This window comes from Crocodylus porosus, unplaced genomic scaffold (assembly GCF_001723895.1).
Source record: "Crocodylus porosus isolate Cpor-Errol unplaced genomic scaffold, CroPor_comp1, whole genome shotgun sequence".
In the NCBI taxonomy this organism is placed as follows: domain Eukaryota; kingdom Metazoa; phylum Chordata; order Crocodylia; family Crocodylidae; genus Crocodylus; species Crocodylus porosus.
The window spans coordinates 49,156,308-49,176,529 of record NW_017728909.1 but is presented as its reverse complement, the minus strand read 5'-3'; the positions used below and the strand labels follow the sequence as shown (position 1 = coordinate 49,176,529).

The window sequence follows — 20,222 nt, the reverse complement described above, 5'->3', positions numbered from 1 at the left end:
TAAATCTGCTATTGATAATGCATTTTTAATAATATTTCTAACACCTATACCACAGATACCAAACACTGATCCAGCCTGTGGAGCTGTATGATCTAGCAGCTAGCCCACGGGTCTCAGACAGATCCTGCATGCTGCTTGTGGCATGTAGAGCTGGTCTGGCACCTGGGCTGGAACTGGCACCACACATTCTGCTTGTGACTTGGCGGGGGGGGACTGTGGGGTGAGTGCTGCATGCTGTGCTCCACTGAACAGATCCTACAGTGCTGGCTCCAGGGATGGTCTGAATTGAGTCATGCCAGAACTGTCACAGAAGGCTGCCCAGAAGAGGACAGTATGCAACTTGTGCTAACTTCATGTGCTGTCCTGCCCTGTACACTGCCTGCAGCACACCCCAGCCCTGGAGCCAGCACTCAGGGGCCAGTCTAGCAGGGTGTTTGCCAGACTGCCCTGTGCACTGGCTCTGGCAAGGCTAATCATCCTATTCTGTACCTTGAGATAAATGGCCATCATTGTAGTAATGTGCTGTTATGACTCTCTTCCTCTGAACTGCCACAGTACACCCTGCAACATATGCTCATCAGGTTTTTTTTTACATATTTTCTCTGCTTGATAGACACTCATGCAGAATATGAGCCTCACGATAATTCAAATCCCGAGACAAATTTCCACTTACTATGGCCACTGGTTTAGTCAAAGATTTAAAGGCAGACTGCAGGCAGTTCTTTAAATATATCAGATACAGGAATGCGAGAGTATTGGCTGCTGGTGAAAAAAGGTACTATGGGCCATCCAGAGCAAAGAGAAGTTAAAGACTCTGGCTACATGATTCCTAACACGAGAGTAAGGTGCAAGGGGAGATGAGACTAAAGGCTAACAAGAGATGACCTAAATAGGCTACACCAAGACATGAAGGAGAGTTATGTTACATCTGGTTCAGTACACAAAGAACCACCACTGCAGGAAGCCACCTACCTGGTTCCAAGTAGCCTTCACTTGCTTCATGGGGGAAGAGGACAAGAGTTGCACGTATGAAGGGCAGAGAATGGGCATTAGGTAGCTTTGCAAAATGTTTTTGGCTGCCTGCCCTGGCAGTCCATACATCACCCCAAGTCCCAAAGGGCAGTACACTTTCTGTGGATGAGAGAGTACGGGGTTCGAAAGTGTCTCTGAAGTATAACCATGTTGCAGTGCGGTTGTTGTTTGTAGCCCTGTTGGCCTAAGGACATAGGCAAGACAAGGTTCTTTGGGTATGTGTGGTATCTTTTATTAGAACAACTAAATAGTTTGAAAAATTGTTTTTTGTTTGTGCCCGAAAGCTTGCAAGGAATAATTTTTCCAATTGTTTAGTTGGTCTAATAAAAAATACTGCATTTGCCCAAAGAACCTTGTCTAACCATGTTGAGATGTTACATCACGAGGTGACTGGGCTGTAGTGAGATGTGCTCGCATGGCATAACCCCCAAAACAGTGCTGTGTCACTCCATTGGGCAGATATGTCCCATCAAACACTTCAAAGACATTGGCAAGGAAGCTCAGGTGCCAGGGAGCCTTGTAAAGAAGCAGCTAGCTGCAGTAGTGTGAAGCCAGGAGGGGAGGGCAGGGCAGCACCTGTGACTTAGCCCCCTCTCAGATGCCCCCGGAAAAGCTCAGCCGTGTGGCATGTGCCTATCCCCACGCAGAGCAGGACTCTCGGGTTAGCCCCCGGCAGCGCAGCACGCCGCTCCCAGCCCTCAGGTCAGGCAGCCCGAGGCCAGCCCGCACCTCCTTAGATGCGGTTTCTTTGCATAGAGGCATCCTCTCGGCCAATGAGAAAATACGAGGCGGGCACCGCCACCGCCCATTGGTCGGCGGCCCCATGGCGAGATGGCGCGTTCCCCGCTCCTGATCTGTCTAGCGCCGTGCAGCTTCGCCGGCCGGTTGCCGGGGCAACGGACGGTGACGCGCGGTCTGCGGGGCGGCCCCGGCGCTCGCGATTGGCTGCGCGATCGGGCGATGGCGGCCGCCAGGGTGTCGCGCCCCGGGTGTCCTTGTCGCGGCGCCAGCGGCCGCCCCAGTCTGCGGCACGAGCGGGGCGAGGCGGAGCAGGCGGCGGCAGCGGCAGCGGCTGGTAGCAGGGCGCGACGCTGGGGCCTGCGGGCGGTGAGTGCGGCATGGCCGCCGTTCCCATCAGGCGCGCTGCGGGCAGCCGCTTTGCGACTGGGGCCTTCTGCGCTCCGGGACGTGTAGGGCCGGGCGGGGCCGGGCTGCGCCCGCGGCCTGGCGGAAGGGCTCGAAGGGGGTGAGGTAACGGTGCGTCCGTTGGGTGGGTCCGGCCGCGGCCGAGCGGCTGAGAGGAGCCTCCCGCCCCTGGGGGAGATGGGCTGGTTCCGCTCCCCCTTATCCCCGGGGCGCCGCGCAGGAGGACGGGTTCCGGCGGCTGTGCAGGACACAATGCGGGAGGCCGGGGCGGCCCTTGCCCTGCTGGCTCTCGGCCGCCCGCCCCGGCTCCGGGCACTTCGCCTCTGCCCGGCCCGTGCAGCTGCTGCTGCGTGGGCGGGGCCGCCTGAGCATCGCTTTGGGCACCGCTCGGATCGCCCCATCTGCGGGGCGTCGGTTTGTTTTCCCTGGGGCCTCGTCTGAAACCACAGAAAGAACTTGCCTTGCGGGGCGGGTCTCCCGGCCCTGGTGTGCAGGGGAAGGGAGTGGGGGGTCTCTCACCCCGGGACTCAAAGGTGCATCCATCTCCTGCAAACCTTTGTAGGGTGCTGAAAAATGACTGATTGTAGTGAACCGTGCGTAGCACAGCCAGATGCCTTGGGTGTTGAAAGAGGTAGGACTGGAGAAGTAGAGGAAGGGCAACAGTAGTCATACCAGTCAGTGGCTGTACATCCACCCTGAAAGCAGCTTGGGGGACACCTAGGGATGTCATCATCACTGTAATAACGATGGGATTAAGTTAGTTGGGTGCTTACCTCTTAGTGCTTATTGTGCTTGACTGCAATTTTACTTGGGCTTAGAGGTGACGAAATTGGAGAGGCAACCTGACTGGATGGTTCTTAGGGAGATTACTGCTGGCTTGATGGGATGTTATTTTGATGGTTTAATAAGATGCTATTGGGTTTTTTTTGTTTTGTTTTTTTTGTCCCCCGGCTCTTGATTAAGTGGCACATAGTCTCTTTCCTTGCAGGTCACTGCGATTTTTGGCCAGCTACAGTTTTGAAGTATTTAATGTGTGTTTTCATTTCCTTTTTTCGTCCCTTAATTCTCTCTTGGATTTGAGAAGGTTGCAGGAGCCTGTGTTTTTGTAAGTAGGCTTGTAAACTTCATGTTTGGCCAAGGCAGCTGGAGGTTTTTGCATTTCGTAAGTGCTTTTTGATGTTCTGGTTAAATTGAATGAGTAATGGCTTTTGCTGCAGCCATGCAAGCTTGGCAGCAGTGGTGGCAACTGTTGCAAGTGCCCCTATGTACAGAAGTGACTCCAGATGCCTGGCTGCCTTCTTACACTGCTGGAATTTAATGTTGCTGCGTGGACAGTTGACAGACTCTCTGCAGGGCCCCCTTGTTGTTGCACGGTGTCCCTGGGGCGCCGTGCACGAGGACGGAGTACTTGAAGGAAGATTATTATATGCCACTTTTCAGAGAATGAATTAGGATCAGTGGACTTGTCAGCTTACTAGGAAGTACAGTTGTGCTGAGAAAATAGATCTTGCTGTGGGAAATGAGGGCAAGCTGGAAGGCGCTAGACTTTATAAGATTTATAGTTCTAAGTCATCAGAAATGCAGTAGAGCCCCATCACCTTATGCAACAATAGTAAGCATAGTTGTATTCACTTTATTATTATGTTTTCCTGTTTAAAGAGAATTAGGCGTCTGTGCTTGTAAAGTTGTTACAAATGTTTTTCATTTTAATCCACTAAGTATGCAGTATTAAAGTTCTTCTTAAAAGAAGCTAAATGTCTTTATTCAGTGAAAGCTGCTGCTTCCAGGCAGATAAATAGTTAATAATACTCTTAAAAAATTATTGGGTTACAAATGGGAGCCTGTCATTGGCTGATGTAATTATTTTTAACCAGTGTCAGTAGTTAAGTATCTTTATGTTTCATATCAATAACTAATTTTCCAAAATACTAAATATTTTGTGCATTTATTTTCCCAATCAAATGAATACATTTGTTTCCAAATAGATTTAAATAAAGTAATTTTACATTGGTATATTTGTTAGCTTTACTTTTAGGCATCTAAAATTAGTATATGAAGTAAAATCGGCTTTCAAAAATGTCAGTAATTGTTATTTGTTTAGAAAAGTGGAAATTATGATAGGAAGGTTCAGGACTGTTGCTAACCTTCATCCTTATGAAGAACAGGGATGAAATTCTGACTATCAAAGTTGGTAAAATTTCTGCCATTGACTTCAGTAACACCACCACCATTTCATTTTGACAGTCTTCAGAAAGGTGGTTAACCATGTTAGTCTGAAGTCAAGCAGAAGGCAGGGCAGGGTGGACCTTGGAGAATAATGTAGCCTATTTCATTAGATGCTGATACCTATGAAAGCTTATGCTTCTCTGAACCAGGTAGTCTCTAATGTGTCAATCTGCCATGCCACCTTCAAGGGTTTTGGGATTGCTTTTAAATTGATCTGAAATGATAGGCATGGTGTGAGGCAGGTAGGCTAGAGCAGATTGAATGTAGTAGAGGTGCAAATGGTCCAGGTTTTAACAGGAGAAATGAAGATAAAATGGTAGAATGCCTGCATGCAGAAGAGGAATGAAAAAAGGAAGAGTCAAAATAGCATTAAAGTTATAGGGTTGGGTGGGGAAAATGCAGGGAACTGATAGACAAGTTAATAAGGGGGTTGATGTTTGAAGTGTAAATAAGATGTCAAGGTTTTTGAGGTGTGGATGCATGATGAAAACTCTGATAGGTCAGTTTGGTCATAAGTATAAAAATAATCATTAAAACTACGTGGAGGGAATGAGATAGTATATTGAAGAAGTCAAGCCAGGAGCCTTGTTAAGGGTCTGTTAAAACTAAGAGTCCCCCAAAGAAATATTGAAAAAGAAGACGCTGCAGTAAGAACTTAAGGCCTCTTGTGGACTTACCATTTTTTGTGAAAATCTCCCAATACCATAATAGCTTTAATGGGAGTAATAGCATAGGACATATATTATATTTTGCATGTGGTATCTTTGGTTAAGCAGAGTTAATTGACCTAGTGTTTAAAATGTTCATGGTTGGTCTACACTAACTAACTATTACTAACACAGAAATCTAAATTGTAGGCAGAGTCTGGAGATTTCATAGCCCTTGCATGTACAAGTTGGAACAATTGACTTTTTGAGGGCAGAGCAGAAGTCAGAGGAAGTAATTACAGAGCAGAACTGACTAGAGGGAAGGCCAGAGTAATTCATAAATAGTTACGGAGGATAGAAGAGATAGGAAAAGAAGAAATCCAGGGATTTCAAGTAGGTGCTTGGAGGAGGATAGGAAAGTGATAGTATGTTGCCTGGACAAGTTGGGATGGAAAAGCCACGTATGGTTTTGGGGTATTTTTTTTTCTTTGCATGTTGAGGCAGCTGTAGAACAGATTGGTAAATGTTTTTTGGGGACAGTAGAAATAAATTCATTGTTTTAAATTAGAAGGTAAGGTGATGGAGCTAAGATTTTTTTTTAATAAGATTAAACAAAGCTGATGGAAAATAGCTTGGAGGAAGTTACAGATCTTTCTCATTTTTTCCATGTCTTTCACTTATCTGTGTTAAATATTCTTATATTGCATATCGTTCTAGGTATAAGACAAACAAACATGAAAATGCTGTCTAGGCTCTTTCGAATGCATGGACTTTTTGTTGCCTCTCATCCATGGGAAGTCATTGTTGGGACTGTGACATTAACCATTTGTATGATGTCTATGAAGATGTTTACAGGCAATGATAAGATCTGTGGCTGGAATTATGAGTGCCCAAAGTTTGAAGAAGTAAGAATTTTAAAATTGCTTTGTATAGTTGGTATACTAATTATCTGCAACTTCTCTGTTTAAAATAATGATTTTTTTTCTCATACAGTTGAGGCAGATGCTGAGGAATCTTACTGCATTATTAGAAATAAAGTAATTCTCATGCTAGCTGCTAAAAAAAAATGTCCACATCATTTCCCTGTTTTTGGAAGTTTATAGTTCTATGAGCAGGTGTTTGACAGTATGATACAGTAGGTCTTTGTTTAATTGAGTTTTTAATCATAATATACTTGCTAGATCACAGAGACTTGGCATTAATACTTCAATATTTTTGCAATATTTAAAATTTTTGAATACTTGATAAAAGGTAAGTCCTTGCTGTATTACGGTAAAATTCCATGGTTTTTTTTAATAGCCTTACGTGTGGTACTTCTGATTGTTAAGCAGTCATCTGATTTTAACATGAAAGCCAACTAAAGCTGTTTTTATTTTAAACAGGATGTTTTGAGCAGCGATATTATAATCCTGACAATCACACGCTGTATAGCAATCCTTTACATTTACTTCCAGTTTCAGAATCTAAGGCAACTTGGATCAAAATATATTTTAGGTATTGTATCTCATTTTGTATTTATTATTTATATATTTATTGATTTTTATTTCTTTGTAGAATGATAGTGAATATTAGATTATAAATACTTACATGTATAGTGAGATCAACTTTTTTAGTTTGGCCATCCTGAGAAATCAGAGTAGCTGATGTTCTTTTCTTTTCTGTTAGTGAGAAGCCAGGAGATCTGTATTTGAATTTTTCTGGATATTTTATTTTGTTTAAATGTAGCAGTAATCTTAATTTTAAGCTTCATTAAAACATGGTTCTGGGGTTTGTTTGTTTTTTTATAATTAAAAAGATGACATTAACATTTGAATCCCAGTTTATCAGAAGTTTGTACACCAGCAGTCTCCCCATACTGAAATGACTTGAATTGCAAAAGAAACAAATTTGTAAATATTCATGGTAAAAGACTGACTAACTACTGGATTAAAGTAAAACAAGCCAAAGCCAAATACGTTTTTTCTTAGACTAGATTTCACATATCACCTTTCCTTCCTATACTTACCATAAAAAAATAGATTTTATTTATAGAAGGATCTCCTTTGGAAGGTTTTGTTTTTAATTAACCAGCATTTTTAAATCTGTATTTTAAAGATTTTACAGCTTAGATGTTATGCCCCAACACTGGGATTGAGAATATGGCTTCTGTATGAGACACACTGTTGAGCCATAAGTCTCTGTCTTGCCATATATCATACTAACCCTACCATTTACTTATCTAGTTCAGTTATAAAGCAATTCAGGTTCCTTTGTCCATCTAATTGACTCAGAAGACTATTCTAAAACTTTATTCCTTTGGTTAGAAATTTTCTTATAGTTTCCAGTTTGTTGCCATTTGGCCTTGTGGTAGCATAATTTTTCAGCCTAAAAAGTCCTTCTGCTTCCTGAATATTTACCCTACAAACATATATGTAAAGAGTAATCACATGCCCTTTCCATCTCTGTTTTAAAAGGGAGATATTTAGCTATGTCAGTCTGCAGTCAGACGGAAGGTAGGGAAGAGTTGCACCTAACAGACCAATCTATAAGGTACAGCTCTGCTTTGTCTTTCATCATCTCTTTTTTGGTTAAGCCAAACAGGCCAAGCTTGTTTAATATTTTTCATAGAAAAAAGTTTCCATTCCTTAACCAACTTAGTGGCCCTTATTTGGATCTGTGTGAGGTTCTGATCACAATGGGATTTTACTGCAGTAGTAATTTCATAAATGATTTTCACTCTTATGTTTTAGGTTTTCCCAGTAAGCACCCAACTTGACATTCTGAATAGGTCTTGCTCTCTAATAACAAGAAAAAGTGGTATTTTTCTCATGAGTATTCATTGTATGCTGCAGCTGAGAAAAAACCCTTACTGCATTAAATTTAGCCTTTAGTTTTTAAACTGGTTTCTGTCTTCTCTAGGTTATAGTATGTTATAGTATGAAACATATGTATGTATGAAACATATAGTATGAAACAAATCATCCTTTGCAAATGTAGAATTAGCTGGAATTGCCTTGGTGCTCAAAAGGGGCGGAATATCAAATAAATACCCTGGGTTACAGTAGCACTAAAATACTTTTGAGTCTTGGAGAACTGCTTATTCTTGCAAAAGAGAAGACTCGGACTCTAGAATCTTTTGGAAAAAATACCTTTTGACAGAGTTGAAAATTATATTGTAAGCTGTTTGACTTTTCATGTTTGTCTTAGCTGGCGTCTAAAGGTGTGACTTTCAGTATTTTTTTTCTTAAAGGTATTGCTGGCCTCTTCACAATCTTTTCAAGTTTTGTTTTTAGTACAGTGGTAATTCACTTCCTGGATAAAGAACTGACAGGCTTGAAGTAAGTATTATGTGTTTTTAGGTTTTTAAAAGAAAAATTGAACTTTTTTTCATTCTAAAATGATGTAAGAGTTTTTCTGATCTAAATTATTTAGAACTCTATAATTGATAGATTAATGTATGTAGCTCCCTCTTCAAAAATGTTTCCCCTCTGTTTTAGAAAGAATGCAGAGATTTGGGCTTTTGTTAGTTTATTTTAATGTAATGATATTTACAAGTTCCTCTTGTTTCAGTGAGGCATTGCCATTTTTCCTGCTTCTTATTGATCTTTCCAGAGCCAGTGCATTAGCTAAATTTGCACTCAGTTCCAACTCACAGGTGAGTTTTTTTTTTTTTATAATTTAGGTATTGAATTTATCGCCTGAATATGAGTGCCAGAGAACTGAGATATGCATGGACAAAACTATGCCTACTAATGTTATGTCAAGTCTGTTAATATATAAAATCCATTATGAATTCCATTATGAAATTCAAAATTCTAACTTTCTGATATTCTAGGTTAGGAGATGCTTAAATGAGTAGCCCGACCAAAATGTCAATAGAACTAGTCAGATTTAGCAGAATCACTTGTATGGAATTGCTTACAAGATCTGGGCCTGTGATTTTAGCGTAAAGACAATAAGCAAACCTATTTAGTAAAGCTATCAATTACAGACAAAAAACTAATTAGAATAAAGGTTGTAAGGTATATGTACAACCACCTGAACAATCCTTAAGTAAAAAGGAGAGAAAAAAAAAAACTTTTTGTGCTTTCTTGTATGAAATGTATTTTTGTGGGGGTTTTGTTCGCATGCTTTAAGTATCCAAGCACTGTGTGGCCTCAGTTTTGAGCTCCCTATCCTAATCATATGCAAATCTAAATAACTGCCTTTTTCCGTCTCACTGATTTTATTTATAGGAAGAATCCTTGCCTTTTTTTAAGATACAAAACTGTAAGAAAGGCTATTTAGTTTAATGAATAAATACCATATTTTCTTGGATACAGCACAGCCTGGAATAACATTTGCACCTTGTTTTCGAAAAGCGGAATGAAAAAAACTTTCATTTTAGCACATAACTGAGTAGCAGCACCAGGGGAGCCGACCTACTTATTGTTCTGCTCCCTATGGATCATGTGCAGATTGTAGTTTTGTTTTTGACCAGCCAGAACAAGCAGCAGAAACTGCCATCGCCGTACTTCTTCTAATGTTTTGTTCAACATCTATTTTGGGGGAAAGTGTATTGTGAGGGAGAAAATACAGTAAGCAAGTTATAATATTAATTACTGGAATTAAGGGTCGTGAGAGAATTCCTACAATTTTTAGTCTCCTAAAATCGGTGAATAATAATGCCCTGTACTGGAATGTGGAATGTAATGATAAATCATAATAATATTTACTTTTTTTAAACATTGTCAGTTTTCGTAGGATTGTTCTCAGTGACTTTTTCAGATTGGGCTCCAGTCTCTCTCTTTTTTCATTGACCTCTTTATGTTGTTCCATTTAAAGTCTGAAATTTCTATTTTAACACTAATGTCATTATAATAATTTTTATAGCTTTATCATTAAATTCCTTCTATGAGTAGGACTAAACTTTTGAATTTGGAGACTTTCAGATCTGAGCATCTAGATATAATTTTATTTTTTGAAGAAAAAGATATTTTTAAACTTCCTGTGAGAGAGGAGAATTCTTCATGAACAATTATACTCATGAGATTTTTTTTTCTTGGGAGACCTGGAATGCCTTTTTAAATGGATTGTTTCATAAGAAAAAGGGATATGTTGTTTAGGACTCAGCCTATGATCCAGAGTAGTCTTAATTTTCTTAGAATCGAAAACAACTATTATTTAAAAGCTAGTTGGCACAGAAATAAAGTAGTTCTGTGTTGAGATGTTGTATCTTTTTAAAAACCTTACATTTTTTTAAATCAAAAGTTTATCTTAATTTAAATGTGATTCAGAACACCTGCTGTCTAAAATAAAGTTACTTTTTAATTAATCAGATTACGTAAATAATAAAAATGTTTAAGAAAAGGGATAACAGCCTGAATGAACTGAAATGATTAAAGTAAAGAACAAATATAGCCTTAGGAGAATTTGAGCAATGAACATCTATACTGAGTAAGGAGTTAAGCCTTTTTAATCCTTGCTTTGTTAGTTATAACTGTAGTACTTCTATATGAAGTTAAGAACGTAAGAACAGGCCTAGTCCTGCTCGGGGGCCTGTATCTTATTATTTTGGAGGATTAAGAGGTTCTAGGAGTAAATCTAGCTCACCAGTTATGCCTGTCATTGCATATTTCCTCTGAGTCCTGCCAATCTAATTCTTCAGGAATCAAAAGTTGTGAGTCTAACCATTCTCTGCGGACTGCAGTAACTGCAAATATTCCTATTTTCCAATTTTTATCTTTGTTTTAATTGATAGAGATTTCTGTGGTTTTTATAGGATGAAGTAAGAGAAAATATTTCACGTGGAATGGCAATCTTGGGTCCTACATTTACACTAGATGCCCTTGTTGAGTGTCTTGTGATTGGTGTTGGTACCATGTCCGGTGAGTGATTAAAATCAAGGGTCTAGTTCTCTGAAGTATGGTATTGGGTATCTTCAGGTCCTCAAATAATTGATGTTTTTGACCCATCATGTTTCACAGTGTGGGCACAGTAGGGGAGATGCCACTGTTTTTTGAAAGTACTTGTTTTTTTTTGTTCAGATCTGAATAGTACTGAGGTCTGATGATCCAATGGAAAAATAATTAATTCCGTTGTGTTCTTATGCGATAGTGTGCAGGTACAAAGCTCTCCTGCACATATCCATTTGCAGAGTTGGATCTTGTATTGTGCTTCTATCCCAGACTAAATTAAAATCTTTCATTATAGTGGAATTGTTTTTACAAATGGATGAGATAAAACCACTTGCTTGCCTACATCATGCTGTTGCAAGAACTAATGTTTCTAAATTGGAACTATGTGCTAAGGATTATTAGGCTGTTTTAACTGAAACTTCTAGTGACATTTTTCTTTCCTATACCTCTTGATCTTTGATTCCAAGTCTAGTGATTAAGGAGAAGTAGTTAAGTGTAAACAGTAGTAGTTTTTCAGATGTAAATAATTCAGTAATTTTTTAGAATAAACTGTAAGCCATAAGTCCACAAAAAGGGATATTTACAATATTTAAGATTTTTAAAATTTAACTGTCTTAAATACTTTAAAGTAGAGGTGCACCAATATATCGGTGCCATATCAGATCATCACCTATAAAAGGAAAATTAACAAACCATCTATTGGGGTTTTTTGGCCAGTGTAGCCAGTAATGTCACCAATAAATATAATATGGCGTAATAATGTCTAAAATGAGTTGGTAGTCTGTGGATTTCTGAGGGTATTTTTTTCTTGCTGGTTTACCTTTTTAAAAATACCTGGAATATTCATTTGCTTGTCACTTCAGCTGTGGGACCTGCTGGATATATTGGAGGATTTATCCAGTTAGTTCTCCTACTTTAACTGAAGACATCAGGTGTTGAATCTGTAACATGTCCAAAAAGTGTATCATTTTGCCAACAAGAGTTAAATAATGTGATTAAAAAATATTTCCATTCTTGGTATACTCCCTGTTGTTCTCTCTAACACTTTATTAGTTCTCCTGTCTTTATGAAATCCATTTAGAAATTCAGGTCCTATCTATCCTAATATGAATAGCTTTTTCTGGAGGGAAAGAGTTGAAAAGAAAAACCTTTCGGGCTACTTTGGTACATCTGAAAAATGCACAAGGCTATCTTTTCCCTGTGAAGAATACCTTTAAACTTTGTTGTTTTTGCCATTTTTAAGATTCAATTTATTTTAAATGTACCTTTATTAGAATTATATCATTTTTGCAGTGTTTATGACCAGACAAATGCTGACATTTTAAATTGCTTCTGGAACTTTTTTGTTTTTGAATTATAACACAAAAATTAGAAAGAAAGGTGAGATAACTGGTTAGCATTCAGTGTTTATGAAAGAGTAGCTGCAGGTAAATATTCCTGACTTCTTGGATACTTGACTCTGTCCAAAATATCATGGATTAAAGTTTATTATTGCTGTTAGATAGAGGAATGGAAGTTGAAAACTGAAGCCTGAAAAGTTGGGACTAGTCCTGTGATTAGAGTTTGAACAGTAATGATATATTTTAATGCTTAACTACATGTTTTGTTTCATTCCTTGAGGCAGAAGCTTTAGAAAGTTCTAAAAATATTTTTTAGTATATCTGTTTAAAAACAAATACAGAGCTATTCTTTTATCATATATTCACTTTTCTCAGTAAAAGGGAAAAACAGTCCTTTCTGTGATATAGCAAGTCAGCAAAATATTTTTTTTTCCTGTTAGCCTTGTAACACGTTTTGTATGTGGAAGCTTACGTTGTGCTCCCATGTAAGCATTTGGCCTTTTTCTTTTATATATGTGTGTGTGTGTATATATATATATATATATAGGAGTACGACAACTTGAGATCATGTGCTGCTTTGGCTGCATGTCAGTTCTTGCCAACTACTTCGTTTTCATGACCTTCTTTCCAGCTTGTGTGTCCTTGGTCTTAGAGGTAAGACCTTTTCAAGATCACATTAACAGTATTAGAGCACAGTGGCTTAATGTCTATGCCATAATTTTCTTTGTTTAGCTACTGCTTTAAAAAAAGGGGTAACATGCTACAGGGGTAGGAGGGGGTAATGGGTTGAAGTGCAAGCTGCAGGGAGGAGTAGGGAGGGGCAAGGGATTGAGGGGTACAGGCACAGGCATGGAGGGGCAGAGGGGGCGGGCTCTGGAGAAGGAGGCACAGGCAGGGGCAGGGGAGCAAGAGGTTAAGGTCTGGCCCCTTGCCCCCTGCCACTGCTTTCTTTGCCATAGCAGTAGGAGGGATAAGTTTCAGACAGTCATCCACTAATTAGATTCTATATGTACAAAATTTAAAATGCATTTATAATTTTCCATGTATAGAATCTAATTGTTGGGCAGTTGTCTTAAATTTGAAGATGTCTTGGGTTTAGGTTAATCTACCCTTTTTGGTTTATGTCCCTTCAGTGTATTAATTTGTTTTAATGAAATCATAATCATTGCTAAAAGTTATGATGCACCTGGGCCAAAAGACTACAATAAATACAAGAAGTTGAAAGCTAAAATAGAATATAATCTTCTAGTTTGTTTAAAACTCATAGTTGTTTTCCTGTTTAACTTCTGGAATACCTCTCAAATTGGATTATGCTCCCATAAGTTCCATTATATATATCTTTACTGGATAGATTTAGATTTAATTTAAAGCACAGAGTTGAACATTTTAGGCTGAAATCTTCAGTCTGGGTCTCAGTTTTTTCTTTGATTCTTCATATATTATCATTGAGTCTTTTAATATAATTAAGTAAATCAAACATAACAAATGATGTGTCTGCATGAGACAGTTATGCCCATTTAATTAAGCTCTTAAAATGATCTAGTTAAACATGTGCATATTCTGGCTTTGTTGGTTTGATGTTGGTTTCAAGTAAACCAGAATAAGCAACTTTCAAGTGAAAAAGTGCCCATAGTGGGGGTTGCACTGAATTAAATACTGATTTGAAATTAAACCAATTCAACTTTTTGTATGGCTACATTGCGAATTTACTGTACCAGGCTGCAGCACCCTTGGAAACACCTCTCTTCTCTACAAGCTATCTCCTGGAACTGGAAGCAATGTAGCCATGTTTCTTTGATGCTATGGACAGAGTGTCAGCACTAAGTAGCCCACACTTACCCACACCTGCAGTAGCAAGCAAATGTAGGTAGTCCTTCTGGATTAGGGGGTAGATTGTGTAGCACAGTATTTTTTGAGTCCTCTGCTGTCTGGTACATGAAGTTTGCAGCATAGATATGCCCTCTGCTGTTGACAAAAACTCAGTAATTAAATTTTCTAGAGGTAAAGTGGTAAGTCTGGCTTCCTGCTCTATTTAATTGTGTGCACTGACCTTTGGTTATTTTTGCAGCTTTCTCGGGAAAGTCGGGAGGGGCGTCCCATATGGCAGCTTAGTCACTTTGCCCGTGTTTTGGAAGAAGAAGAAAATAAGCCAAACCCTGTAACACAGAGGGTTAAAATGATTATGGTATGTGTTGGGTTTTTTTTTCCTTTACCCTTCCCCTTCTTCCTAGAAAAGGGTAAGGACATAATTAAAGTACATATCAGAGCAGGAACCAGGTTTTTTGTGAGAGCTTTTATTGGCTCAGATGTATACTTGGGAGAGATATTGGACAAGCTTTTAGCCATGAAGAATGGTACTTTACACCCAGATCTTTTAAGTAGATCTTTGAGTCCTGGGGAAGAAGCAAAAAATTACTGTATGTTATTAGATTAGTTAACTAATTACAGCTGAAAAACAAACTGGTTAACTGGCTTCTTTTTTATTAGTCTTTAGGTTTGGTTCTTGTTCATGCCCACAGCCGCTGGATAGCAGAACCATCTGCTCAGAACAGTACTACAGAAAACACTGTGGGACTGGATGAAAATACACCAAAGAGAATTGAACCTAATGTTTCTTTATGGCAGTTCTATCTTTCCAGGTAGGTGAAAATATTGACTACTAAAAAGATTTATCACATCTGGGGAAAAAAATCCTCTTCTATCTCTACCACCTAGCCAGTGTAAAGAGGGCTGTGGCTAGCCACCAGCAATTCTACATATGCCATAGCTATGGTCCATTGAAGCCTGGTATATTTTAGACTCCTGAGGATCAAAGGCACCATTTTTGGGTTTTGTAATCATACTACAATGCATTATATTTATCCAACTGATCCTTTAATAGTTGCTAACCCATCTAATTTTAGATAAACAGTAGATGTTTGAAACCTGCATTTATGTTGTTGATTCCAAATAGTGTGTTTTCTGAGCAAAATAAATATTTGGTATGTAGTGGTGATTCAGTAATTGATGTTTTGAATTAACATTTAAATGTACCACATTTATTCAGATCCAAGATCAGCTCCCCCACCTCGCCCCCCCCGTGGACAGAGGGGAGGGGTTGAAGCTTTGTCTTGAATTCGAGTACCAGCTTGGGGCAGGCAGCAGCTAAGTTCTGGCTTTGAGGGGCAGAATTGTTTGGCAGGGGAGGGTGCATGTGGTAAGGGCGACAATAGGGGATACTGCAGCATGGTGGTGAAGAAACCTGAACCCTTCTCTCTCCCCCCCCACCACACCATGGCCCCTATACCTGTGCCTGCTCCCCCCCTGCAGTCTGCCTCTCCATTCCTTGTTTCCCTTCTCCCCCCTTACTTTCTGCTCACTGTAGTCCCTCCAGCCCCAACCTGGCTTGGCCAGGAGCTGCTGCCATTGCTCCCTGGTCCAGCTGGACCAGGACAGCAGTGCTGTGCTGCAGCTGCCTGCCTTAGAGGAGCAAAGTGTAAGGGAGGAGGTGGGCAGGGAAGGGAGGAAATGGGGCAGGCTGCAAAAGGAGCAGGGGTGGGGGTGTGGGTCAGGCAACAGGAGACAGCAGCAGTTCGGCGGTAGGGAGGGCAGGCACAGGGAGCAAGGGGCAGAGGTCTGGCCCCTTGGCCCCCCACCACTGCTTTCCCTGCCACAGCAGTGTGGGGGATGAATTTAAGATGACCTTCCACTAATTAGATTCTATATGTGGCCAATTATAATAAATTTATAATATTCCATGTATAGAATCTAATTATTGGGGAGTCATCTTAAATTCGAAGTCACCCTGGATTCAGGTAAATAAGGTAATTAACTTGATTGCTGTAGTAGATGAGTAAAGAGACATTGCAAGAAATAATTGAAAATAAAATTTAAATTTTCTCAGCACCTGCATTTCTTTTATTTATCTACTTAGATATATCATCATTATAGCTATAGTTTGAATGAAATTGTGACCTTCCTAAAGCCAAGATCTCTCTTTCTTTCCTTGGGCCTGTGTCTTGTTTAGTTGAACATAATTTGCTTGGTGGTGAACAGTTTTCTTCAAAAACTGCAGAATGACCTTTTTGTGAGTCATCAATTACAAGTTCACAAATCTGAAACCACACAGAGAATTAAAATTTGAGCAAACTGGTTGTGGAGGGAGATTTAGGAGTTTAATGACACTGAAGTAGTTTATTTAGCTGTTCATACCAATTTCTGTATTCATTGGGAAAACGTGCACAAGATTTCAGTGCCTTCAAGGAAGGCAGAAACAGATACTTATCTTTGTTATCTTTCCATTAAATACATTTATTTTCTAATTGAAGTACTGTGGGTTTGATTGTTAGAAGTACTGACTGACCACAGTTCACCTGGACTTAGTGGGAATTGTAGATTCCCATTAGCTCTGAAAACTGGACTCTGTCTCTTTTTCCATTTAAGCAGGGATAAAGCAGACAGCATGACTGGCTTAGTTACATCTGCATACCGTAAGATCAGCATATTGCTCTAGTTAAAACTAATGAAGATATGGTATATTTTATAAAATACAGAACAGAAATACAAAATTAGCTAGCAGAGATGTATCATAGATTGATTTTGTACCATTTCCTTGAGCTAGATACTGTCTTCTGTTTTGCTTGTTAAACTATTGTATGAGGTTCTGAGGGGGCAGGGGGTTTACAATGCCACATCAATACGTTTCTAAAACACGTTTTAACTTGTGTTTTTTGCATTCTTTATTTAGAATGGCAAGTATGGATATTGAGCAAGTAATCACTCTTGGTTTAGCCCTTCTCCTTGCTGTAAAATACATCTTCTTTGAACAAACAGAAACTGAGTCTACACTCTCTTTGAAAAACCCTATAACATCTCCATTGATGATCCAGAAAAAGATTCCCGAGAACTGCTGCAGAAGACAATCTGGACTCTTACAAAATAATCAGAAATCCAGCCTGGGTGAAGAAGCTATAATTTCCAAAGAGGGAAATGGTAATTTTGTTTAGGGTAGCTTTATATTCTGGGCCTGATCCTATACATCCATATGGAATAATTAATTTAATACTGGATCTGGTTTATAACCAAAAATACTTTGTCTGCTTTAAATTTTTGGTAACCTAAAATCTATTTCTAATTGTCTTTATCTATTTCTAATTGTTTTTATGCAGCTGAAGTCATAAAACCTGTATTAGCAGAGTCATCAGTCAAAGCTACGTTTGTTGTTGGTAGTTGTGCCCTCATGGAAACTTCTTCATTTAATAGAAAAGAGCCTGAAGTTGAATTACCCAAAGACCCACGTTCTATTGAAGAATGTCTCAGTATACTTCAGAATACAGAGGTGAGAAAAGAGAAGTTACAGGGTTTTCATTGCTAGTGCAGAGTTTGCCTGTTCATTGTCACATGCATTTATAACTGATATAAGTAAACCAGAAGTTAATTTGGAATGTTTCTGCATCTTGCAAGTCTCATATTGATATTGAAATATCTCTTCAAAAGGTTGATCTGCTGATTCTGAAATAAAGGGCATCTTTTTCCACACTGGAAAAATAGTTGTACTACCAGTTTCTACTATGCAATCAAAGCATCTTTTTTTTTCAATATATCTAGAAAGGTGCAAAATTTCTCACTGATGCTGAGGTCATCAACCTTGTCAATGCTAAGCACATTCCTGCCTACAAGTTGGAAATGATGATGGAGACTCAAGAACGTGGTGTATCCATCCGCAGACAGATTTTATCTCAGAAGCTCCCTGAACCTACATCCTTAGAGTATCTTCCTTACAGGAATTACAATTATTCTTTGGTAAGGATGATGTAGATAAGTAAGAGTGAATTAATTTGCAAGGGAACTTTTCTGATATCTCAGTTTTTTCGGAATTATTATAATTCATGTATACTAATAATTTCTGAGTAGTTATCAGAGAGCTCTCTGACCTTGATTTAGTTTGGTATCTGATTCATTACAAGTACTTCAAAAATGGCAGATTACACTGATTTGCATTCAGTTCTTACTGTTGTGAGAACCTTCAGTGTAGTACAGGGTAATTTATTTTAAATTAAATCTTGGGAATCTAAATAATTTTGGTTATTTGACACAAAAGGATAACTATATGTAGGTCTCTGATCCCACTAACATAGGATTCTGTTAATGCTATGGATGAGTCCAGTAGGATAAATGGAAAAATGAATTTTAGTCTTAATTGAAAGGAAAATCTTACTAAGTCAGACAGTCCATTTAGAGCAGTTTTCATGTAATACAGTAACACTTCCTGTTGGATAGATACAAGGACATAGCAGTCACTGACATAAAAAAAATGTAGTTGTATTCATTACCAGGCATTGCTTCAAGAATTAAACAGTCTAGTTAGGTACACTAGATTACTACTATTCTTTTACAAGTACAGTAAACTGTGCAAATATAAAAACACCGAAAAATGCATTAAAACCAAGTTCCATTGTATGGATAAGCCAGTTGGTAGTATATAAGTAGCTTGTTTGATTTATTTATAAGCATTGGGATGGGAATCTGCTCTGTGGATAAATTAAAAACAGAGACTTGTTCATGAAGTATGTTATAGCAGTATAACATCTTTAATGACATTTACGTTTAACTTTATTTCTAAGGTAATGGGAGCTTGCTGTGAAAATGTGATTGGATACATGCCCATCCCTGTAGGTGTAGCTGGGCCTCTTTTTCTGGATAGCAAAGAGTTTCAAGTTCCAATGGCAACAACAGAAGGCTGTCTAGTCGCAAGTACGAACAGAGGGTGCAGAGCAATATGTGTGAGTACCTGACAGAATTGGTTAGCTGCTTGCCTGGCCTCAAAGTTATCAATTTATTTAAAAACTATCACTATATATTTTGTTTCTATAACATTATCAGTCATTCATAGTAGTGTTTGTGTTCCTTTTGGTCTTAGCTTAGTGGAGGAGCAAGCAGTTGTGTTCTAGGAGATGGAATGACTAGAGGACCTGTTGTAAGACTACCCACTGCCTGTCTTGCTGCACAGGTGAAGACTTGGCTTGAAAACTCTGAAGGGTTTAAAGTAATCAAAGAGTCCTTTGACAGCACAAGCAGGTTAGTATAACTTCCTGTAAAGCATTTCACATTTTAGATGAGAGATATATAGATGGAGATAAAATGTGTGTGCGCATACTTCATTTTAGAAAGCTCCAAATTGTATCTATTTATATTAAGATGCAAGAAATTATCATGTTCCTATCTGGGATTTGCCATAATTTTGGTCTGAGAATGGAGCAACATTATTAATGTTTACTATCTGGTTAACATTTGCATTATTAAAAAATGCTGCATGTCACAGGACAGTCAGCAATTTAGTCATAGCAAGAAAAAATAAAATTGCATAAAAAAAGCAGTAAAAAAATACTCTCAGGACTAGTCCATTTCAAGCCCTTCTTTTGAGAGAACTCTATGTCTGATGATTGATGCTGATAGCCTCCCTTTCTACATTGAGGAGGAGCAGATTATGGTTAGCAGGGTTATCTACCATTAATGATGGGTTATCAGTAATTTGTACCTGAATATCAGTTAGCCCTTATGGAGATAAGGGAGAAAGGAAATATTTCCTATGTTGTCTTTTGACTCTTACAGGTTTGCTCGTCTACAGAAGCTTCACATCAGTTTAGCTGGCCGTAACCTTTATATCCGTTTTCAGTCCAAAACAGGGGATGCAATGGGAATGAACATGGTCTCAAAAGTAAGGTCTAGTTTCTGTTTCTGCGTTTCTAAATAGTTTTTAAACGTGTGTGTGTGTGTGTGTGTGTGTGTGTGTGTGTGTGCACGCGTGCGGGGGGGAGTGTGTGTGTGTGTGTGAGTGAGAGAGAGAGAGAGAGAGAGAGATGGGATAGATTCGTAAAGTGACAGCCCCCCTCTTGTATTGCTATAGGGGCAATATGCTGACTCTAACATAGATTTCACAGTAAAGCCACAATGCAGCTCAAGAATATGGTTTTGTT

General features: G+C 39.0%; 1 protein-coding gene across 6 annotated transcripts in view; it reads left to right on the top strand.

The window, feature by feature from the left end:
- Window positions 1–1,989: 1,989 nt before the first annotated feature.
- Window positions 1,990–20,222, top strand: part of HMGCR (3-hydroxy-3-methylglutaryl-CoA reductase) — a 27,269-nt gene continuing 9,036 nt past the window's right edge. Inside the window, exons 1-17 of one of the 6 annotated variants that reach the window (XM_019532235.1) lie at window positions 2,675–3,283; window positions 5,262–5,433; window positions 5,482–5,512; window positions 5,769–5,956; window positions 6,434–6,545; window positions 8,281–8,368; window positions 8,601–8,685; window positions 10,792–10,897; window positions 12,815–12,921; window positions 14,336–14,452; window positions 14,755–14,906; window positions 16,994–17,238; window positions 17,415–17,584; window positions 17,854–18,048; window positions 18,870–19,028; window positions 19,166–19,323; window positions 19,858–19,963. In XM_019532235.1, coding sequence (XP_019387780.1) covers window positions 5,500–5,512; window positions 5,769–5,956; window positions 6,434–6,545; window positions 8,281–8,368; window positions 8,601–8,685; window positions 10,792–10,897; window positions 12,815–12,921; window positions 14,336–14,452; window positions 14,755–14,906; window positions 16,994–17,238; window positions 17,415–17,584; window positions 17,854–18,048; window positions 18,870–19,028; window positions 19,166–19,323; window positions 19,858–19,963 — 2,001 coding nt within the window. In that variant the 5' untranslated portion in view covers window positions 2,675–3,283; window positions 5,262–5,433; window positions 5,482–5,499. Of the gene's footprint in view, window positions 2,140–2,283; window positions 2,303–2,674; window positions 3,284–4,497; window positions 5,434–5,481; window positions 5,513–5,768; window positions 5,957–6,433; window positions 6,546–8,280; window positions 8,369–8,600; window positions 8,686–10,791; window positions 10,898–12,814; window positions 12,922–14,335; window positions 14,453–14,754; window positions 14,907–16,993; window positions 17,239–17,414; window positions 17,585–17,853; window positions 18,049–18,869; window positions 19,029–19,165; window positions 19,324–19,857; window positions 19,964–20,222 lie in introns of those variants that run through there. The other 5 variants (XM_019532236.1, XM_019532234.1, XM_019532237.1 and 2 more) reach the window with 5 other exon arrangements.